The following is an 18,445-nucleotide window of genomic DNA, read 5'->3' as shown; positions in this document are numbered from 1 at the left end:
TTCTTGAATAAGCTCCATATTTCTAATGTGCCCATCCCTGCAGTTTCCTTCCCCATCCTATGCTTCCTAAATCTTGCCTAATCGCATCGTAATTGCCTTTCCCCCAGCTGTAACTCTTGCCCAGTGGTATACACCTATCCCTTTCTATCACTAAAGTAAACATAACAGAATTGTGATCGCTATCACCAAAGTGCTCACCTACTTCCAAGTCTAACACCTGACTGGGCTCATTACCCAGTACGAAATCTAATGTTGCTTCGCCCCTTGTTGGGCTGTCTACGTACTGTGTCAGAAAGCCCTCCTGCACACACTGGACAAAAACTGACCCATCTATAGTACTCGTACTATAGTGTCCCCAGTCAATATTTGGAAAGTTGAAGTCCCCCATGACAACTACCCTGTCTCTCTCACTCCAATCGAGAATCAGCTCTGCTATCCTTTCCACTACATCACTGGAACTATTTGGAGTAATTGCTTTGATTTATTAAATACTACTTGATGCCAATTTCAAAAATAACAAACTTTGACTAATGAAGCTGGAATAAAATGTATTCCATATCAATTGCATTTTTTTTCCTGTAGAAGCAACCCTGTCAATTTCCTATTCATATAGGAATTACTTGAGCTTCATGAAAGCATGTTAGAAGGAATGCGATTGACATTTCCTAATTATATTTAGGAGAAAAGATATTATAATCCTTCACTTACAATTTGATAGTTGGACAACCTCATACTCCAAACTGTGAGGCAACACCTGCATAAACTGGTGAAGGATAAATCATGTCAGGCAGCATCCAGGGCACAGGAGAATCGACGTTTCGGGGATAAGCCCTTCTTCAGGACTTATGCCCAAAACGTCGATTCTCCTGTTCCCTGGATGCTGCCTGACCTGCTGCGCTTTTCCAGCAACACATTTTCAGCTCTGATCTCCAGCATCTGCAGACCTCACTTTCTCCTCCCTGAAGGATAAATCATCCACACCAGATGGTGTGAAGGCGATAGTTAAAACTATGGAGGCATTGATGTGATCCTTCAGGATTCCTTGGAGTTTGGGAGAGTCCCAGAGGACAGGAAAATGGCTAATATCGCACCCAAGGAAGGCAGAAGACAGGAAACTACAGGCCAATAAGTGTGATCTCGATCATTGGGAAGATTTTACTGTCCATGATTAAGGAAGTGCGTGGTAAAATTCTGCTGAGTCAGCACGGATTCATTAAGGGTGATCACACATGATAAATCTCTTAGACCATAAGACCACAAGATTTCATAGCAGAATTAGGTTATTCTGTTGAGTCAGTTTCACTGTTCTAGCATGGCTGATTGATGTTTCTCAAGCCCATTCTCCATCCTTCTCCTCATTACCATTGAACCCCTTACTCTTCAAAGAATTCTTTGAGGAGGTAACGAGCAAGTTAGCCAAAGGAGGGCCAGTGAATGTGATCTATTTGGCAGAAGAAGGTGCCACACAGGAGGCTGCTAATTAAGATGGAGGCAGAGAGTGGGGATACTCGGATCTTTTTCAGGATGGCAGCTGGTGACTAGTGAAGTTCTGCAGGGATCAGTGATGGGATCCCAACTACAAATTAATGACCAGGACAAAGGAACTGAGGTTATTGTCACCAGATTTGCAGATGGCCCAAAGATAGATGGCGGAACAGGTAGTGTTTTGGAAGTGGGGTGCTTGCAGAAGGAGTTGGACAGACTAGGAGAGTGGGCAAAGAAGTGGCCAATGGAATACAGTGCGGGAAAATGTGAGGTTATGCTCTTTGTTCAGAAGAATCAAGGAGTAGACTTTTTTTGAAATGTGGAAAGGCTTTCTAAATCTGAACCTGAAAGGGATTTGAGAGTTCAGGATTCTCTCAACATGCAGGTTCAGTTGGCAGTTAGGAAGGCAAATGTAGTCATCGAATCCTGATAGTGTGGAAGCAAGCCATTCGACCCATCAATCCAAACCAACCCTCTGAAGAGCATCCCACCCAGACAGACGTCCTTACCTGTTTTGTAATTTCCCATAGCTAATCAACCTCGCCTGCATATCCCCGGACACGAGAGGGCAATTTCGCAAGACTAATTCACCTAATCTGCACACCTTTGGAGGTGGGAGCAAAGTGCAGCACCCAAGGGAAACCTATGCAAACACAGGGAGAAGATGCAAACACTACACAGACAGTCACCTGAGGGTGAAATGGAACCCAGGTCCCTGGCATTATGAGGCAGCCATGCTAACCACTGATGCTGCCGTTAGTTTTCATTTGGAGAGGGTTCGAGTACAAGAGTAGGAATGTACTGCTAAGGCTGTATAAGATTCTTGTCAGATTGCATACGGAATAACGTGAGCACTTTTGGGCCCCTTATCTCAGCAAGGATGTGCTGGTTTTGGAGAGGAACCAGAGGATGTTTACAAAAGTGATCCTGGAGATGAAGTGCTTGTCCTAAGAGGCGTGGTTATGACTCTGGGTCTGTACTGGATGGAGTTTAGAAGGATGAGGGGGAATCTGATTGAAGCTTACAGAATACTGAGAGGCCTGAACAGAATGGACATGGAGAAGATGTTTCCACCAGCAGGAGAGACGAGGACAGCCTCAGACTGACACTCTATAACTGAGATAAGGAAGAACTTCTTCAGCCAAAGGGTGTTGAATCTGTGGAACTGATTGCCATTGAAGGCTGTGGAGACCAAGTCATTGAGTGTATTTAAGATAGAGATAGATACGTTTTTGACTAGAAGGAGATCGAGATTTACGAGGAGAAGCTGGAGAATGGGATTGAGAAACATATCAGCTATGATCGAATGGTGGAGACAATTCAGTGGGCAATTTGGCCTAATTCTGCTCCTATACCTTATATATGTACTAGCTACTGCATTGAAATCTAATCTATAGAACTAAGTTTACAACAGTTTTTGTATCATTAAAAGGCTTGCAACTTTACATGCATTTCCTGAAAGTACCAACAATATTTCTTGTTACATTCCGCATTTATGAATGTGACATTTTAGTTGCGCCACATAGTTAATTATGACCACCGAGTGACTTGTTTATTTGTGGAAATTACCTTTGTACAAGGGTACGTTTCTTGGCAATGAAGAACCCGAGAGTATGTTCCTGAATCAGAATGCTAGGATCTGGGTTGATCAGTATACTGGAGAAGGAGAGAAAGCAGAACATGAGTACATGAATGATGTCAGCGTGGGCTTACAAATTTTCATATACAACTTAAACATTAATGTACACGCTTCCATATGCATACACACCAACTGACAACAACAACTTGCATTTATATACAGGTTGATCTGCTTTAACACGTGTTTCATCAGCGTAAATTGGCTATAATGGGATTGATGAATTGTGGATGTTGTTTGGATAAGGTAATGAATTTCTATTAGTGACCTTCTGCAGCATGATTTTCTACAGCGGTTTTCCACAGTGCGAGGTTGCAATGGAACACAACTGTCACATTATAGCAGAACAACCTGTGGTACCTTGAATGCAATGGATCAATTTGATTAAGAGTATTCTTGATTCAAATACTGAGGGATATAACCCTGCTTCTCCTGTCTCCCATTCTGGTTGGAGTGCAGCCTCTGAGTTAGAAATGCAATGAAATTGGCTGGATGTGTGCAGCTCCAACAATACTCAACAAGCCTGCCACCATCCAGGACAATACAGTCTACTTGAGTAGCAAGTGAGGACTGCAGATGCTGGAGATCAGAGCTGAAAATGTGTTGCTGGAAAAGCGCAGCAGGTCAGGCAGCATCCAAGGAGCAGGAGAATCGACGTTTTGGGCATGAGCCCTTCTTCAGTAGCACCCCATTTACCACTTCAACACTCATTTCCTTCAGTGAATGCACATTGGCAGGATTGTGTACCCTCTACAAGATGCATTAGTGCAGTTCAACAAGGCTCCCTACACAGCACAATCGAGTTCCTCAAAATGTACCATCTCGATGGACAACAATAGCATGCACAAGGGAACATCACTATTTGCAAATTCCCCTCCAAGTCAAACATCATCCTGTAAGGGTGTGAAACACTTCAACAAGAAACTTTAGCACCTAGCAACATAATTGATGAATTGTGAAAAGTTGGATAACAGGAACTTTCTGCTGAATGGGTATAGTGATTTTCTATTGGTGATCTTCGACAGTGTGATTTTCTGTACTGGTCTTCCATAGTGCGAACAGGAATATTAAACATAAAATGTATTTTAACAGTATCAAAAATAATTAAATAAAGTAAACATTAGGAACTTAAGGTTATAAGTTTGAAAGATTTATGGACTAAATTCAAATTCTACCCTTAACTTCCCCAAAGACTTTCCCTATCTTCTGAAATCATGAAGGTTAATTCACTTCTCCTGGGCTTAATCAAAGAAGTGCCACAGCCCTTCTCAATTCACTTTAATTCTCCCCAGTACTCCAGCTTTTCTTCTTAGTACAAATTATGTTGGATCCTTCCATTAAGTTCTGTGTAAGTGATCCTTCAATTTTTCTTTATCAATCTCAGTTCACTTAATTCTTGTCCTGGCTTTTTGCTTTTTACCAGTCTATTCCCATACTTTCTGTAAAGTTGTTTCTAAGTTAACAGTTCAAGCCGACTGCATTTTATGACAAAGCTGTATGAGGACTAATGTCAATTGTTTTTCCACAAACTCCAACCTAGAGTAAACCTTCCAGTTGCTTTTCCTTCTCGAAATCCAAACAGAAAAATAGCCACATTTACATTCCACATAGGGATCCATTATATTAATATGTTTCCTGCTTGAAATATTCGCCCAATTGACAAGCGTTTATTTTCTTTCGCTCTCGTCAATCTGTGAGCCTACCAAATCTGCAACTGTTTCGGTTTACTCTTGAACTGAATTGTTGTTGTTTCTGTCTGTAAACACACACATAAAACAACAGGACCGTCTAAGTAAAGCTTCACTCTAAATCACGATTTCTGTCACAACATGGCACGCTTTTGAATTTCCTGAAACAAAGTAATTTTGCCTTCAACATAACGCTTTGATTTTGTAACCCATATGAATAATGTATATTTTCAACAGATGTATTCCTTCTCGCCAGACTCCCTGACTTCATTATAAGGTTAGAGCTGCATTCATTCATTGTTCTAGCTATTTTTCACATCAGCTTTAACCTTGCACAACTATCATGGTCTGCCTCTTAAGGGTAATAAACCCAGGCTTGTTCGAATTGCACCTGTTCAGGGTCGCTCAGTTTGTCAATCAAATGCCACTTCATTTTTCATTTCACACTTTGAGCTTCAAAGTAAAATTTATATTCAGTTACTTTCTAAAATATATAAAACATGAATGAGATATTTGCAACATCCCTGATTTTTGTTTTGTTCATCCATGGGATATGGGCGATGCTGGCAAGGCCAACATTTATTGCTCTTGGGGGGTTTGGCATATCCACAATGCTGTCAGGTAGTTCCAGGATTTTAATCAGGTGACAGTGAAGGAATGGCAATGGATTTCCAGATCAGGTGTGTGACTTGGAAGGGAATTTGTCAAACATGGTCTTCCCATGTATCTGCTGAACTTGCCCTTTCAGATGGCAGACTTGTGTTTGGAAGGTGAGGTCAAAGGAGCGTATGCCACCAGAGTAGTGATCCAAATGCCCAGGCAAATGCATTGGTGACATGGGTTCAGAGCTCACCATCACAGGTGGGCAGAATTTAAATTGCAGACATCATGTGCTAAATGGCTCCGACATTTTATCATCTTTGTTGAGTTATTACAATGCATTGTGTAAATGGTGCACCTTCATGCAATTGTGTGTGTCAGTGATAATGGACGCGTGAGTGTTGAAGTTCGTTGGTAATGTGCCAAACAAGCAGCTGCTTTATCCTGGATGGTGTCAAGCTTCTTAAGTATTGTTGGAGCTGTTAGTTCAGTTCAGTTTCTGTCAATGCTAACTCCCAGGATTTTGATAGTGGAGAAGTCAGTGATGGCAATGGCTATTGAATATCAAATGGCATTAGTTAGATTCTCATTTGTTGAAGGTGGCCATTGCCTGACACATCAATGTTACTTGTCGTGTGCTCGCACATACCTGGATATTGTCCAGGTTGCTACATTTGGACATAACGGAGGAGTCATGAATGGTGCTGGACATTGTGCAATCATCAGCAAACATCCCAAATTCTGACCTTTTAGTGGAGGCAAGATTAATGATGAAGCAGCTGAAGATGGTTGAAACTTAAACTATATGACAGTTCCTGCCACTGTCAGTGGATGAAAATCCTGGAACTCTCTTCTGAGCAGCATTGTGGGTGTTCTGATACCACATGGACAACAACAATTAAGGAAGGTTTAAGGTCCAGCTCACCATCACCTTTTAGAGATGGGGAATATATATTGACAACGTCCACACCCTAAGAATGATGAAAAAGAAATGTACAGAGCGAAACTTTTACAAGATATTCTGTTTGCAACTTTTCATGTCTCTTTTGGTGTTTTATTTGCTTGTATTCTGTCCCTGTTTGATGTTCTAAGAATGTAACCCAAAGATTTACATGAGTTTGAATGTAATATGAGTTTCAAATAAAGCAATTTTGTTTAGCACATGATTTTCAAGAATAAACTCTATGATAATTAGGAACAATCTGTACCTGATGTTGTCTGAGCTGGTCCTATATTGAATGGCTATCAATAGAAGCTTTAGCCGAACATAGCACACCCTAGGCAGAGGCAAGTGCAGAGACAGAAGTGGTTAAACATTGAATAGTGAATCACTGCAGTCAATAAAATAGCCTTAAAAAAATCATTTTCTACATGGATTTCCAGTTTATATCCTTATTTCAGCATACCACAATCAATCACATATTTTAGTCATTTTAAGCTTCTTTGCTGTTACCATGGAGTGGTCAATTACAGAATGAGGCCATTGACCCATTGGTCCTGTACTGCCTCTTTAAACAACATGTCCTCCTTCCTCTTCGTCATACTCTGTCTACCTTTCAATTATTTTCCCAAATCTATCTGTAATCTGAATCAATCTAATTCTTTGGGAGATTATGGTGAATGTAAATTAGAGAAGAGAATGTTTGAAAATGTATGCCACGGCAGGTGGTGGAATTTGAATTCAGTCAAAATCTTGAATAAAGAGTCTAATGCTGACCATGTATCCATTGCTGATTGTTGGGAGAATCCCATCTGGTTCACTCATGTCCTTTGGGGAAGGAAACTGTCATCCTTACCTGGTCTGGTTGACATGTAACTCCAGGCACACAACAATTTGGTTGACTGTTAAGTGCCCTCTGGGCAACTAGGGATGGGCAATAAATGCTGGCCTAACCAGAAACTGCCACATCCCATGAATGAATAAAACAGAAGAAGTCTACCCAATCCCATTCATTCTCTTGCATTCCCCCCCCCCCCCTCCTCTGCGGATGCTGTGAATGTACTCCTCCTGCTTCCATACATCATGTCAGGCTGAAAAGCTTCTTCTGGTTCCAATATCACAACTGACGGGGCTGAATGGCCACGTCTAGTTTGTGTAAACTCATTGATAGTGGCACTGCCACAATTCTCCAAACCCCGTTTCATTGCTAGCATCACCATCCTTTTCCTTGGAGACATTCTGACACTAAACCAACAAACTTGGTTTCATAGTTTACTGCAATGAGCTCCCAGCCACGTTTTTCCACTACAATTACATGTTTTCCACCTCTGTGACATAACCAACATCACCCTCTCTCACTTCACTTGCTGCATAACTCCACATCTTTGCCCTGCAGGCCTAACCATTCCAGTGCCCTCCAGCTGACTGTCCACTCTGGCAACTCAAATTCATTCAAATCTTTGTACAAAACCCCTTCACCCATCACTCCATATTCACCGACATTCATAAATTTTGGCTCCAGGATAAGTAATGCTTCAATTTTAAAATTCTACTATTTGCTTTCTAACCTCCTTCATAGACTCTCCCTTCCCTATTTCTTTGACCTCCTTGAACTCCAAAGCACTGGCAAGATGCTGGCAACTTTGATCTTTTGAGCTTGTCTGATTTTAAATCTCCGATAAACATTTTGAGATTGGCTTGTGTATTCGAAGTGCTGTCGTTCTGCTCAAAACCTGCTGGTGGCAGTGCAGGATCAGAAATCTATAACTAAGCCAATGTCACCTCTACAAGGCTGTATGTTGTATTGCATTTAGCTTGGAAAAGGAACATTGGCAGGAAACTAAGGTCATGACAAATTCACCTTCATTTTGAGCCTGGGTTTGCACAACAAAGGAAGCTCAGAAGATCCGAGGGACAAAAGGACACCATGTGGCATGCTGATTCAGTGTTAGCAATGCTGCCTTACACTACCAGGATGAAGGGCTTTTGCCCAAAACGTCGATTTCGAAGCTCCTTGGATGCTGCCTGAACTGCTGTGCTCTTCCAGCACCACTAATCCAGAACCTGGTTTCCAGCATCTGCAGTCATTGTTTTTACACTACCAGGGGCCTGGATTCAAGTCCAACCTTGGGTGAATGTGTGGGGTTTTTCTGTTCTCCTTGTGTGTGTGGCTTTCCTTCGGGTGCTCTGGCTTCCTCCCACAGTCCAAAGAAGTGCAGGTTAGGTGAATTGACTGTAGAAATTGTTTGTGGTGTTTCGGGATATGTCGGCTGTAAATGCAGGGATGAGGTGGTGAGATGCTTTTCGGAGGGCTGGCTTGGATTCACCTGTTTCCACCCTGTAGGCATTCTGTGATTTGCATTTGATAGTATTCAGATCCCTGGAGGTGATAGGACAGGTTAATGGGGTCTCTCGGAAAACATACAACATACTTGCCTTTATCAGTTGTGGTGTAAATTATGAGACCAGGGAGATTACGTTGGAGCTGTACAGGACTTGAGTTCGGTCACCTTACTATAGGAAGGATTCGATTGCACTGGAAGGGGTGAATAGGAGATTTACCTGGAGTGCAGCATTTCTGCTATGAAGAGGCTGGATAAGCATGAGTTGTTTTCTTTGGAGCAGAGAAGATTGAGAGGGGACCTGATAGAGATGTATAAGATTATGAGGGGCATGGACAGGGTGAATAGAACAAAGAACATTACAGCACAGGAACAGGCTCTTCGGCCCTCCAAACCTGCATCGATCCAGATTCTCTATCTAAACCTGTCACCTATTTTCCAAGGATCTGTGTCCCTCTGCTCCCTGCCCATTCATCTATCTGGAAAAGCGCAGCAAGTCAGGCAGCATCCAAAGAGCAGGAGAATCTCCTAGAAGATTGTAACCTACTGCGAATCCTCTTGCAAGGATGCCTTCCTTGAAGAAGCTCTCTTTCTCCCATTCATCTATCTGTCTAGATACATCTTAAATGATGCTATCGTGCCTACCTCTACCACCTGTGCTGACAACACGTTCCAGGTACCCACCACCCTCTGCGTAAAGAACTTTCTACACATATCTTCCCGAGACCTTTCCCCTGTCTATACCTCTCATGATTTTGTAGACCTCAATCAGATCTCCCCTCGACCTCCGTCTTTCTAATGAAAATAATCCTAATCTACTCAACCTCTCTTCATAGCTAGCACCTTCCATACCAGGCAACATTCTCGTAAACCGTCTCTGCACCCTCTCCAAAGCATCCACATCCTTTTGGTAATGTGGCGACCAGAACTGTATGCAGTATTCCAAATGTGGCTGAACCAAAGACCTATACAACTGTAACATGACCTGCCAACTCTTGTACTCAATACCCTGTCCACTGAAGGACAGCATGCCATATGTCTTCTTGACCACTCTATTGCCACCTTCAGGGTACAATGGACCCGAACACCCAGATCTCTCTGTACATCAATTTTCCCCAGGGCTTTTCACATTCTGTATAGTTCGCTCTTGAATTTAATCTTCCAAAATGCACACCTCGCATTTGCCTGATTGAGCTCCATCTGCCATTTCTCCACCCAACTCTCCTATCTATCTATATTCTGCTGCATTCTCTGACAGGCCCCTTCACTATCAACCTTAGTGTCATCTGCAAACGTGCTCATTAGACCATCGATACCTTCCTCCAAATCAATTACGTACATCACAAACAACAGTGGTCCCAGCACAGATCGCTGTTTGAACACAGTGGTCACAGTTCTCCACTTTGAGTAACTCCCTTCCACGACTACTCTCCATCTCTTGTTGCCCAGCCAGTTCTTTATCATCTCGCTAGTACATCCTGGACCCCATGCGACATCACTTTCTCCATCAGCCTACCATGGGGAACCTTATCAAATGCCTTACTGAATACTATTTTTATGACATCTACAGCCCTTCCCTCATCAATCAACTTTGTCACTTGCTCAGAGAAAGTAGCTGTTCCCCTTAGTTGAAGGGTCAATAACAAGGGGCTATCATTTTAAAGTGAAAAGCAGGAAACTTGAGGGGATTTGAGGAAAGCAATTTTAACCAGTGGTGAACACACCGCCTGGGAGAGTAGTTGAGGTGGAAAACATCATAACCTTTAAAAAGTACTTAGACGAGTGCTTAAAGTGTCATAACATTCACGGCTATGGACCTAGTGCAGGAAAATGGGCCTAGTGTAGGTCACGGTGTATTTTTGATTGGATAGACTCAGTGGACCAAAGGATCTCTCCTGCATTATATGATTCTAAGAACAAGGGTGATCACAGCGATTTCGGGGTGATGTTTCGGGCATAAGCCTGGATGGTAATGATCCTGCAGCCACAAGGCAGTATCCCTAGTTTTACAACTGTGAATGTTTCAACTGTGGACTTGCCCTCTTCCTGATGTTTCTAATTTGTTTCGTTGATCTCAGCATGGTGGAAGCTGTAATTGCTCAGTGTAGTTTCTGGAGAACAATGAGGAAGTCATTGAGGCACACCACTGCCCGGCTCACATTCTAGATTCACAGCCCTTTGGAGACAGGAGGGTGAGAGTCAATTCAAGAAGAAACTTGGTGCTTTCATGAAGCACTTTGTGACCAGTGAAGTCCTTTGAAAATGTAGACTAGTCACTATTGTAATGTTGGAAATGAAAGAACTAATTTGCACACAGCAAGTTCCCACTAATGTCATAATGATCAGATTATCTTATTTTTATTGAGGGATTTTTTTGGCCATCTCATCAGAGAAGATTCCCCTGACATCCTTGCATTACTGTCATAAAATCTTTCCCAACTGCCTGAGATGGCATCCATTTCCCTATTCCTGAATCAAAATGCCAGCGTTAATGAATGACATTATGATTGCACCTTTATGCCAGTGGAGGTGTTGCATTGACAGAACAGTTACATTGCAGTGTGATATGTTCAAATACACTGTACCCATTCATAGTGTGGAATCTGGAATCTACAATGCAAGCATAAACTTCAGGAGGGAACACATGAACTTAACTGGAGATTGAATTCAGTTTCTGAGCGACCTTGAAACCTGAGCAGTGTCATTAGAAATTCACCAGGCTTTAGATCATATTGTGGAGAAAGTGAGGTCTGCAGATGCTGGAGATCAGAGCTGAAAATGTGTTGCTGGAACAGTGCAGCTGGTCAGGCAGCATCCAGGGAACAAGAGAATCGACGTTTTGGGCATAAGCCACAGGACCCTTCCTGAAGAAGTGCTTATGCCCGAAACGTCAATTCTCCTGTTCCCTGGATGCTGCCTGACCTGCTGCACTGTTCCAGCAACACATTTTCAGCAGTTTAGATCATATTGTTACAATGGGAGAGGGTTATTGAAAGGTAGCACTCTAAGTATAATGTGGAACGTTAGGAGGAAGTGTCAGCAAGTTCTTTGGGGGACATTCCCCCTCCGTTCCACTCCAAAATTATGGCTGCAACAATGTTGGGAAGTCACTCACTCGCACACAGAATTAAAGGGCATGCCGACGAAGCTGTCAGACAGAAACTCGGTGTAAATCTCCTGGCTGAGTCCTTCTTTGTAGATTTCGAGCCAGTTTCCAGTTTTATGCTGCAAATGGCAAAAGCACTTATAAGCAACAGGAAAATCAAAGAGAGAAGCAAGTTTCAGGACAGAAAATACAACATTTGTGAGTGAATTCAGAGTGAATTCTCAAACTGATACTCCCACTGCAAATTTATGTTTGTAGAAAAGGATTATTCCCAATAAGACGTGTTTAAGTAGCTCATGGTTTCAAAGACTCACTCACTGGTAACTGTTCATAAGTCTTTCAAGCTAACCCACCGAAAGGATGGCAGCTGGTGACTAGTGGAGTTCCACTGGGATCAGTTTTGGGAACACAACTATTCATGTTTTACATTATCAAACTGAACAAAGTGAATCCATCTCAGCCTCTGCCAGTGGTCCCAAGTCTCACACATCCCAATCTTCAGTCAATTTGATTCACTCTGCGTGATTATCAAGAAATGGTTGGAAACACTATGGGCCCTGAAAACATTCCAACAATAGTACTGAAGTCTTGTGCTCTAGAATTTGACACTCCCTTCGCCAAGCTCTTCCAGTAAGTGTAGTTACAGCACTGACATCTATCTGACAATACGGAACATTGCCCAGGTATGTCCTGAACACAAAAAGGACAAATCTAAACCAGATTAGCATTTATTTTGATACATTAACTGAGATGTCGTGCTGAGGCTGTAGAAGGCTCTGATCAGAATGCATTTGGAATATTATGATCAGTTTTGGGCCTCGTATCTAAGGAAGGATGCGATGGCTTTATAGGGGATCCAGAGGAGGCTGACAGCAATAATCCGAGAGATCAAGGAGTTTTCATATGAGGAGTAATTGAGAACTCTGGATCCATACAGGATGGAGTTCAGAAGGATGAGGGGAAATCTGATTGATTAGATTAGATTACTTACAGTGTGGAAACAGGCCCTTCGGCCCAAGTCCACACCGACCCGCCGAAGCGCAACCCACCCAGACCCATTCCCCTACATTTACCCCTTCACTGAACACTACAGGCAATTTAGCATGGCCAATTCACCTGACCTGCACATCTTTGGACTGTGGGAGGAAACTGGAGCGCCCGGAGGAAACCCACGCAGACACGGGGAGAATGTGCAAACTCCACACAGTCAGTCGCCTGGGGCAGGAATTGAACCCGGGTCCCTGGCGCTGTGCCACCGTGCCGCCCACGATAATGACAGAATACTGAGAAGCCAGAATAGAATGGAGATGATGTCTCCACCAGTAGGAGAAACAAGGACCCGAGGGCCTCAGAGTGAAAGGATAGTGCTTTACAACTGAGATAAGGAAGCATTTCTTCAGCCAGAGAGTGGTGAATCTGTGGAACAAAGTGCTGTGGAGGCCAAACTACTTAGTGTATTTAAGACAGAGATAGATAGGTCCTTGATTGGTAAGGGATCAAGGGTTACAGAGGGAAGGCAGTAGAATGGGGTTGAGAAACATATCAGCCATAATCAAGTGGCAGAACAAATTTGATAGGCTGAATGGTCTAATTCTGCTCCTCTTTATGGTCTTACAATGTAAAACGGACTCAATGCTCTGATATCAAAGCTGCCCCGAGCAAATTGCTGGGGAACTTGAAGAGAAGATTTATGGGTACGTTTTCCCTCTTTGCTGTGGGGTCTTCTCAGTTGTTTTTCTCTCTGTCAGGGATTGGGATGGCTGCAGAGAGGGTTAAGGAATGTCTTGTCTGAACGCTCTGATTCTTACTTGAGGAGGGGTGTTGTTGTATTGAAGGCAGTTCAGAGGAGGTTCACTAAATTGATTCCAAAGATGAGGGTTTAATTTATGAACAGAAATTGAGCAGTTTAGGCCTTTGGTCTGGAATTTTGAAGAAATAGAGGATATATAATTGTGGTGTATAAGACACTAAAGGGGATTGACAACGTAGAGATAGAAAGAATGTCTCTTCATGTAGGAAAGTCATAGAGATATACAGCACAGAAACAGACCCTTCGGCCCAGCGCATCCATGCCAACCAGATATCCCAACTCAATCTAGTCCCATTTACCAGCACTTGGTCCATATCCCTCTAATCCCATCCTATTCATATATCCATCCAGATGCCTTTTAAGTGTTGCAATTGTACCAGCCTCCACCACTTCCTCTGGCAGCTCATTCCATATACGTACCACACTCTTCATGAAAAAGTTGCCGCTTAGGTCTCTTTGATATCTTTCCCCTCTCACCCTAAGCTCTCTAGTTCTGGACTCCCCCACCCCAGGGAAAAGAGCTTGTCTATTTACTCTCTCCATGCCCCTCATGATTTCATAAACAAGAGAAACGATGAGAAATGTCCCCAGATAGAGAAGTTATACTTTTAAAACAAAGATGAGGAGAAATTCCTTCTCCCAATGGATTGTGAATCTGTGGATTTCACTATCTCAGAATGTGATGGATGCCAGGAAATTGAGTTTTTTTTATTGTAAGTACTCAGTATAACTCCAACCAATGGAGTTTTATTTCCCTGATTCCCCTTGACTGCGATTCTTGGTTGTGCATGGTATACAGCCCTGACCTGATGTTCTCACTTTGAGCTGGTGTTTGTTGCATCAGCAAACACCTACGGTGGTTTTTCTCTGTCCTCAAGCCCTCCCATGGTCCTTCTGTACAGGCTGAGGTGATAGTTGCGCATCCTGACAACTGTCTCTAGAATTTTATTCATTCAGCTCAACACCTCACCCACAAGTCTCACGAGCTGTTCAGGGGAAGATTAGATTTGCATCTATTGGCAACTCTTTCTTACCACTACTTGGGTGTTCTTGACAAAGAGATTGGCCAACAGCGTGGAGAAGCCTGGGACGATGCAGTTTTGAGCAATAAATCCCATTTTCAACTCCGACAAGCAGATCACACTATCTCTCTTCTTCATGTCCCAGCTGGGGATGTTCTGCAAGTAGGCCTGTAATTATCATAAATCTCAATGACACAAGTACAAAAACATACTTATACAGCACTGATACAAGGTGGGTGAGATGGCATCTAGGAATATGGTTAAAAATATAGTTGTTGGAATTGAAGGATCTTGTCAATAAAGTGGGAAATGAAGGTCAAGATGGGAAGGTGGGATTTTGTTCATTTATTATTTTATTTCTCATACCTATGAATGCAGAATCCTGAAATATTTTTGAGACCGAGGTAGATAACTTTTTGATGACCAAGGTGATGAAAGATTGTCGGGTATATGCAGGAATGCAGAGTTGAGTTTAAAATCAGATCAGCTATAATTTTATTGAATGGCAGACCAGGCTTAAAGGGCTGAGTGGCCTATTTTTGTTCTTTGTTTGTGTGTAGGTTTTTACTTATGTTCAGGAAATGTGGCCATTGCTGGCTAGGCTAACATTTATTACATCATTCCTGATGAAGGGCTTTTGCCCGAAATGTTGATTTTCCTGCTCCTCGGATGCTGCCTGACCTTCTGTGCTTTTCCAGCACCACTCTAATCTAGACTCTGATCTCCAGCATCTGCAGACCTCAGTTTTGCATTACATTTATTACATGGCCGTTACTGGCTGGACGAACATTAATTGACCTAGAATAGGTAGTGGTGAACTGCTGCAGTCCGTGCAGTGCTGGTATACCCATAGTTCTGTTAGAGAGGCAGTTTCAGGATCTTGACCCAGTGACACTCATAGAATGGCAATATATTTCTAAGTCAGGATGGTGAGTAGCTTGAAGGGGAACTTGCAGAGGGTGGTGTTCCATGTATCTGCTGCTCTTGTCCTTCTCAATGATAGAGGACCCAGGTTTGGAAGATGCTGTCAAAGGAACCTTGGTGACTTACTGCAATGCATCTTGTAGATGGTACACACTGCTGTCGCTAGGTGGTGATGGTGGAGGAGTGAAGCTTTGTGGATATGATCCCAGTGAGTAGATTGCTTTATTCCACAAGGCGTCAAGTTTCTTGAGTGGTCACAAAGCTGATTTCTTATTTCTCAAAGCTGTTCCTTTTCTCAAGGATACTGTGCCCTTGATTTTTTTTCAGAGGTGTCATAAAACTCTCCCAGCACCGAGGTGACTAGTTTGGTACAGAAATGAAAAAGGATTTTGAGAGGCCTTTTGTTTATAGGTAAACAGATGAGACTTCAGGCCAAAGTGGTCATGTTTTAGAAGTGACCTGCATAATGAAAGGGGAGTGGTCAGCTCTCTAGCTGAGCACTTCAGTACAGAACTAGTTAGACGTTCAGCAGTGGACTGTGTGAACAGGCTGCAAAAAACTCTCTCTCTCCTTCTGCCCTTTGAACTTCAACCTGTAAGCATTTGTTCCATTTTTTACTGTGTTTTTGAAGGGGTTGTGCTTATTGGGACTATAATTAAGTCTAGTTTAGATAGACTGAGTTCTGTAAGGGTTATTTATTCTGTGGACATGCTTTGGGGAGTCAGGAGGTGAGTTACTCACTCCAGGATTTCTAGACTCTGACCTGCTATTGTAGCCACTGTGTTTAAGTGGCAAGTCAATTTTAGTTTCTGGTCACTGGTAGCCCCAGGGACTTGTTTAGTTGGTTCAGGAAAATGGTGGAAAGTGGATTACTGAGATTGAGCAATGTAAAATTTGCTGTGATACAAAGCTTTTTATGAATGTAGGACATCCCAAAATTATTGAGGTACTTGTGATGTGTTGCCACTTTGAATAGGAAATGGCAAAATCACAAAAGGTTAAAGGACTGGTATGGTCAGGAGTGAGGGCTGTCGAGAAATACATGTTTGACGTCATGCTATTGGATTATTTACAAACACACAACAGGGCAGACAGAGCCTCATTGTAATTATCTTATCTGAATGCCAGTAAGAATGTAAACCTCGTTTGTGAACACAAGTCCTTGGGAAACGATCTTCTACTATTGAGCAGTTAACTCAGTTCACTGGATAGCTGGTTTATGATGAGGAGTGATGCTAACAGTGTGGATGCAATTCCTGCACCGGCTGAGTGCACCACGAAGGACTCTTGTTCTCAACTTCTCCCCTTTCCTGAAGTGTGATGACCCTCAGGTCAAACCACTACCAGTCGTGTGTCTCTGCAATGAGACAGCAGTTCTGATAGTTGACGTTGGTGACTTAATGTTTTACTATCTGAGGTACCAGAGTGGTCTTACTGAGGTATGTCTTAAACAGTGAGTTAGAGGTCATGCAAAATGAGGCAAAATGGTGGGGGATTCCTGATTGTTCCCTTTTCCCAAAAATGATTCTGATTTTATAAGACATCACACAACGTGTCAGGGTGAGACCACCAGAGTCAAATTCTCAGCCCTCCAGCAATGACCTGGCTTACCTTGCTGTGGTATTGCAGTACCTGGGCAATCACTCTTATTTCAGGACAGTACTGCTTGACAGCTATTGCCCTACAACCAGGAAGGAAAGAAAAATGTTATAAGCAGTTAAAGATGAAGACACTTGACAGCTGTTAGACAAGTGGATCATTGCACATCTGCCAAGACACAGTTACTGTTGGTAGTTTGGGATGAAGAATTGGAGTGATTGTACTGTGGGAAATAACCAACAGGATATGAAAGAGATAGACTTCTAAGAGAGAATTCATGGAATAGAGAAAGGGAGTTCTGGGAATGAGGGGATGGCGTTCAATGAGAGAGTTCGAGGAATAGAGGGATGTGGTTTGATGGGACAGTAAGGGAACTGAAGGGATTGGCTTTGCTGATAGACATATCTGCTTTGAAGGATGGAATAGTCTTTTGTCATATCTTATTTTTCATATATTTCTACATCAGCCAATAATGTATGACATTTTTTGTGAAAACTGCTTGAGCAAGATGTTAAATTTCCCAATTGACCTGTCTTAGGGCTTTACATCTCCAGTCCTTCACCTGGACTGTCACAGCCTGTTTTTGGATTGTAGGATACCAGTCCCTCATGAATTGTTGGCTGAATTTCCACTTGTGTCATTCATACAACCTGGTAACAACTGATGGGAGGAATCCACACCTCGTTTGTTCCTGAATGACTGAGCTATCTGAGCCACATTGCCCCTGAAAACAGAATTGTGACTAGAACCCGAAAAAGCAGCTACTTTGAGGGAGAATTTGTAGCTGAGAGAGGTGAGAATTATGATGACAACTGCTCAGATCAGAAAATGCATATCACAGCCAAAGAAATGCCCTTTGAAACTAACGGTGTAATGTAAATAATGCAGCTACCAATTTGTGTACAGCAAGTTCCCACCAATAGCTGTGTGGTAATGACCAGAAAAAAATGTGTTCTTGATAGTTATAGAGTCATAGAGATGTACAGCATGAAAACAGACCCTTCAGTCCAACCTGTCCATGCCAACCAGATATCCCAACCCAATCTAGTCCCACCTACCAGAAGTGCACACAATATTCCAACAGTGGCCTAACCAATGTCCTGTACAGCTGCAACATGACCTCCCAACTCCTGTACTCAATACTCTGACCAATAAAGGAAAGCATACCAAATGCCTTCTTCACTATCCTATCTACCAGTGACTCCACTTGCAAGGAGCTATGAACCTGCACTCCAAGGTCTCTTTGTTCAGCAACACTCCCTAGGACCTTACCATTAAGTGTATAAGTCCTGC

General features: G+C 42.7%; 1 protein-coding gene across 1 annotated transcript in view; it reads right to left on the bottom strand.

The window, feature by feature from the left end:
* The window catches only part of LOC122542962 (calcium-activated potassium channel subunit alpha-1-like), a 108,174-nt gene that overhangs the window by 63,493 nt on the left and 26,236 nt on the right, over positions 1-18,445 (bottom strand). Inside the window, exons 14-18 of the mRNA XM_043681103.1 lie at positions 17,165-17,234; positions 14,642-14,797; positions 11,807-11,916; positions 6,618-6,686; positions 3,055-3,141 (exon numbers count right to left, since the gene is read on the bottom strand). Of these exons, the coding sequence (XP_043537038.1) occupies positions 3,055-3,141; positions 6,618-6,686; positions 11,807-11,916; positions 14,642-14,797; positions 17,165-17,234 (492 nt within the window). The remainder of the gene's footprint in view (positions 1-3,054; positions 3,142-6,617; positions 6,687-11,806; positions 11,917-14,641; positions 14,798-17,164; positions 17,235-18,445) is intronic.

This window comes from Chiloscyllium plagiosum, chromosome 42 (genome assembly GCF_004010195.1).
Source record: "Chiloscyllium plagiosum isolate BGI_BamShark_2017 chromosome 42, ASM401019v2, whole genome shotgun sequence".
Taxonomy (NCBI): Eukaryota; Metazoa; Chordata; class Chondrichthyes; order Orectolobiformes; family Hemiscylliidae; genus Chiloscyllium; species Chiloscyllium plagiosum.
The sequence above is the reverse complement of the archived record's forward strand: the minus strand, read 5'-3'. Positions and strand labels throughout refer to the sequence as shown.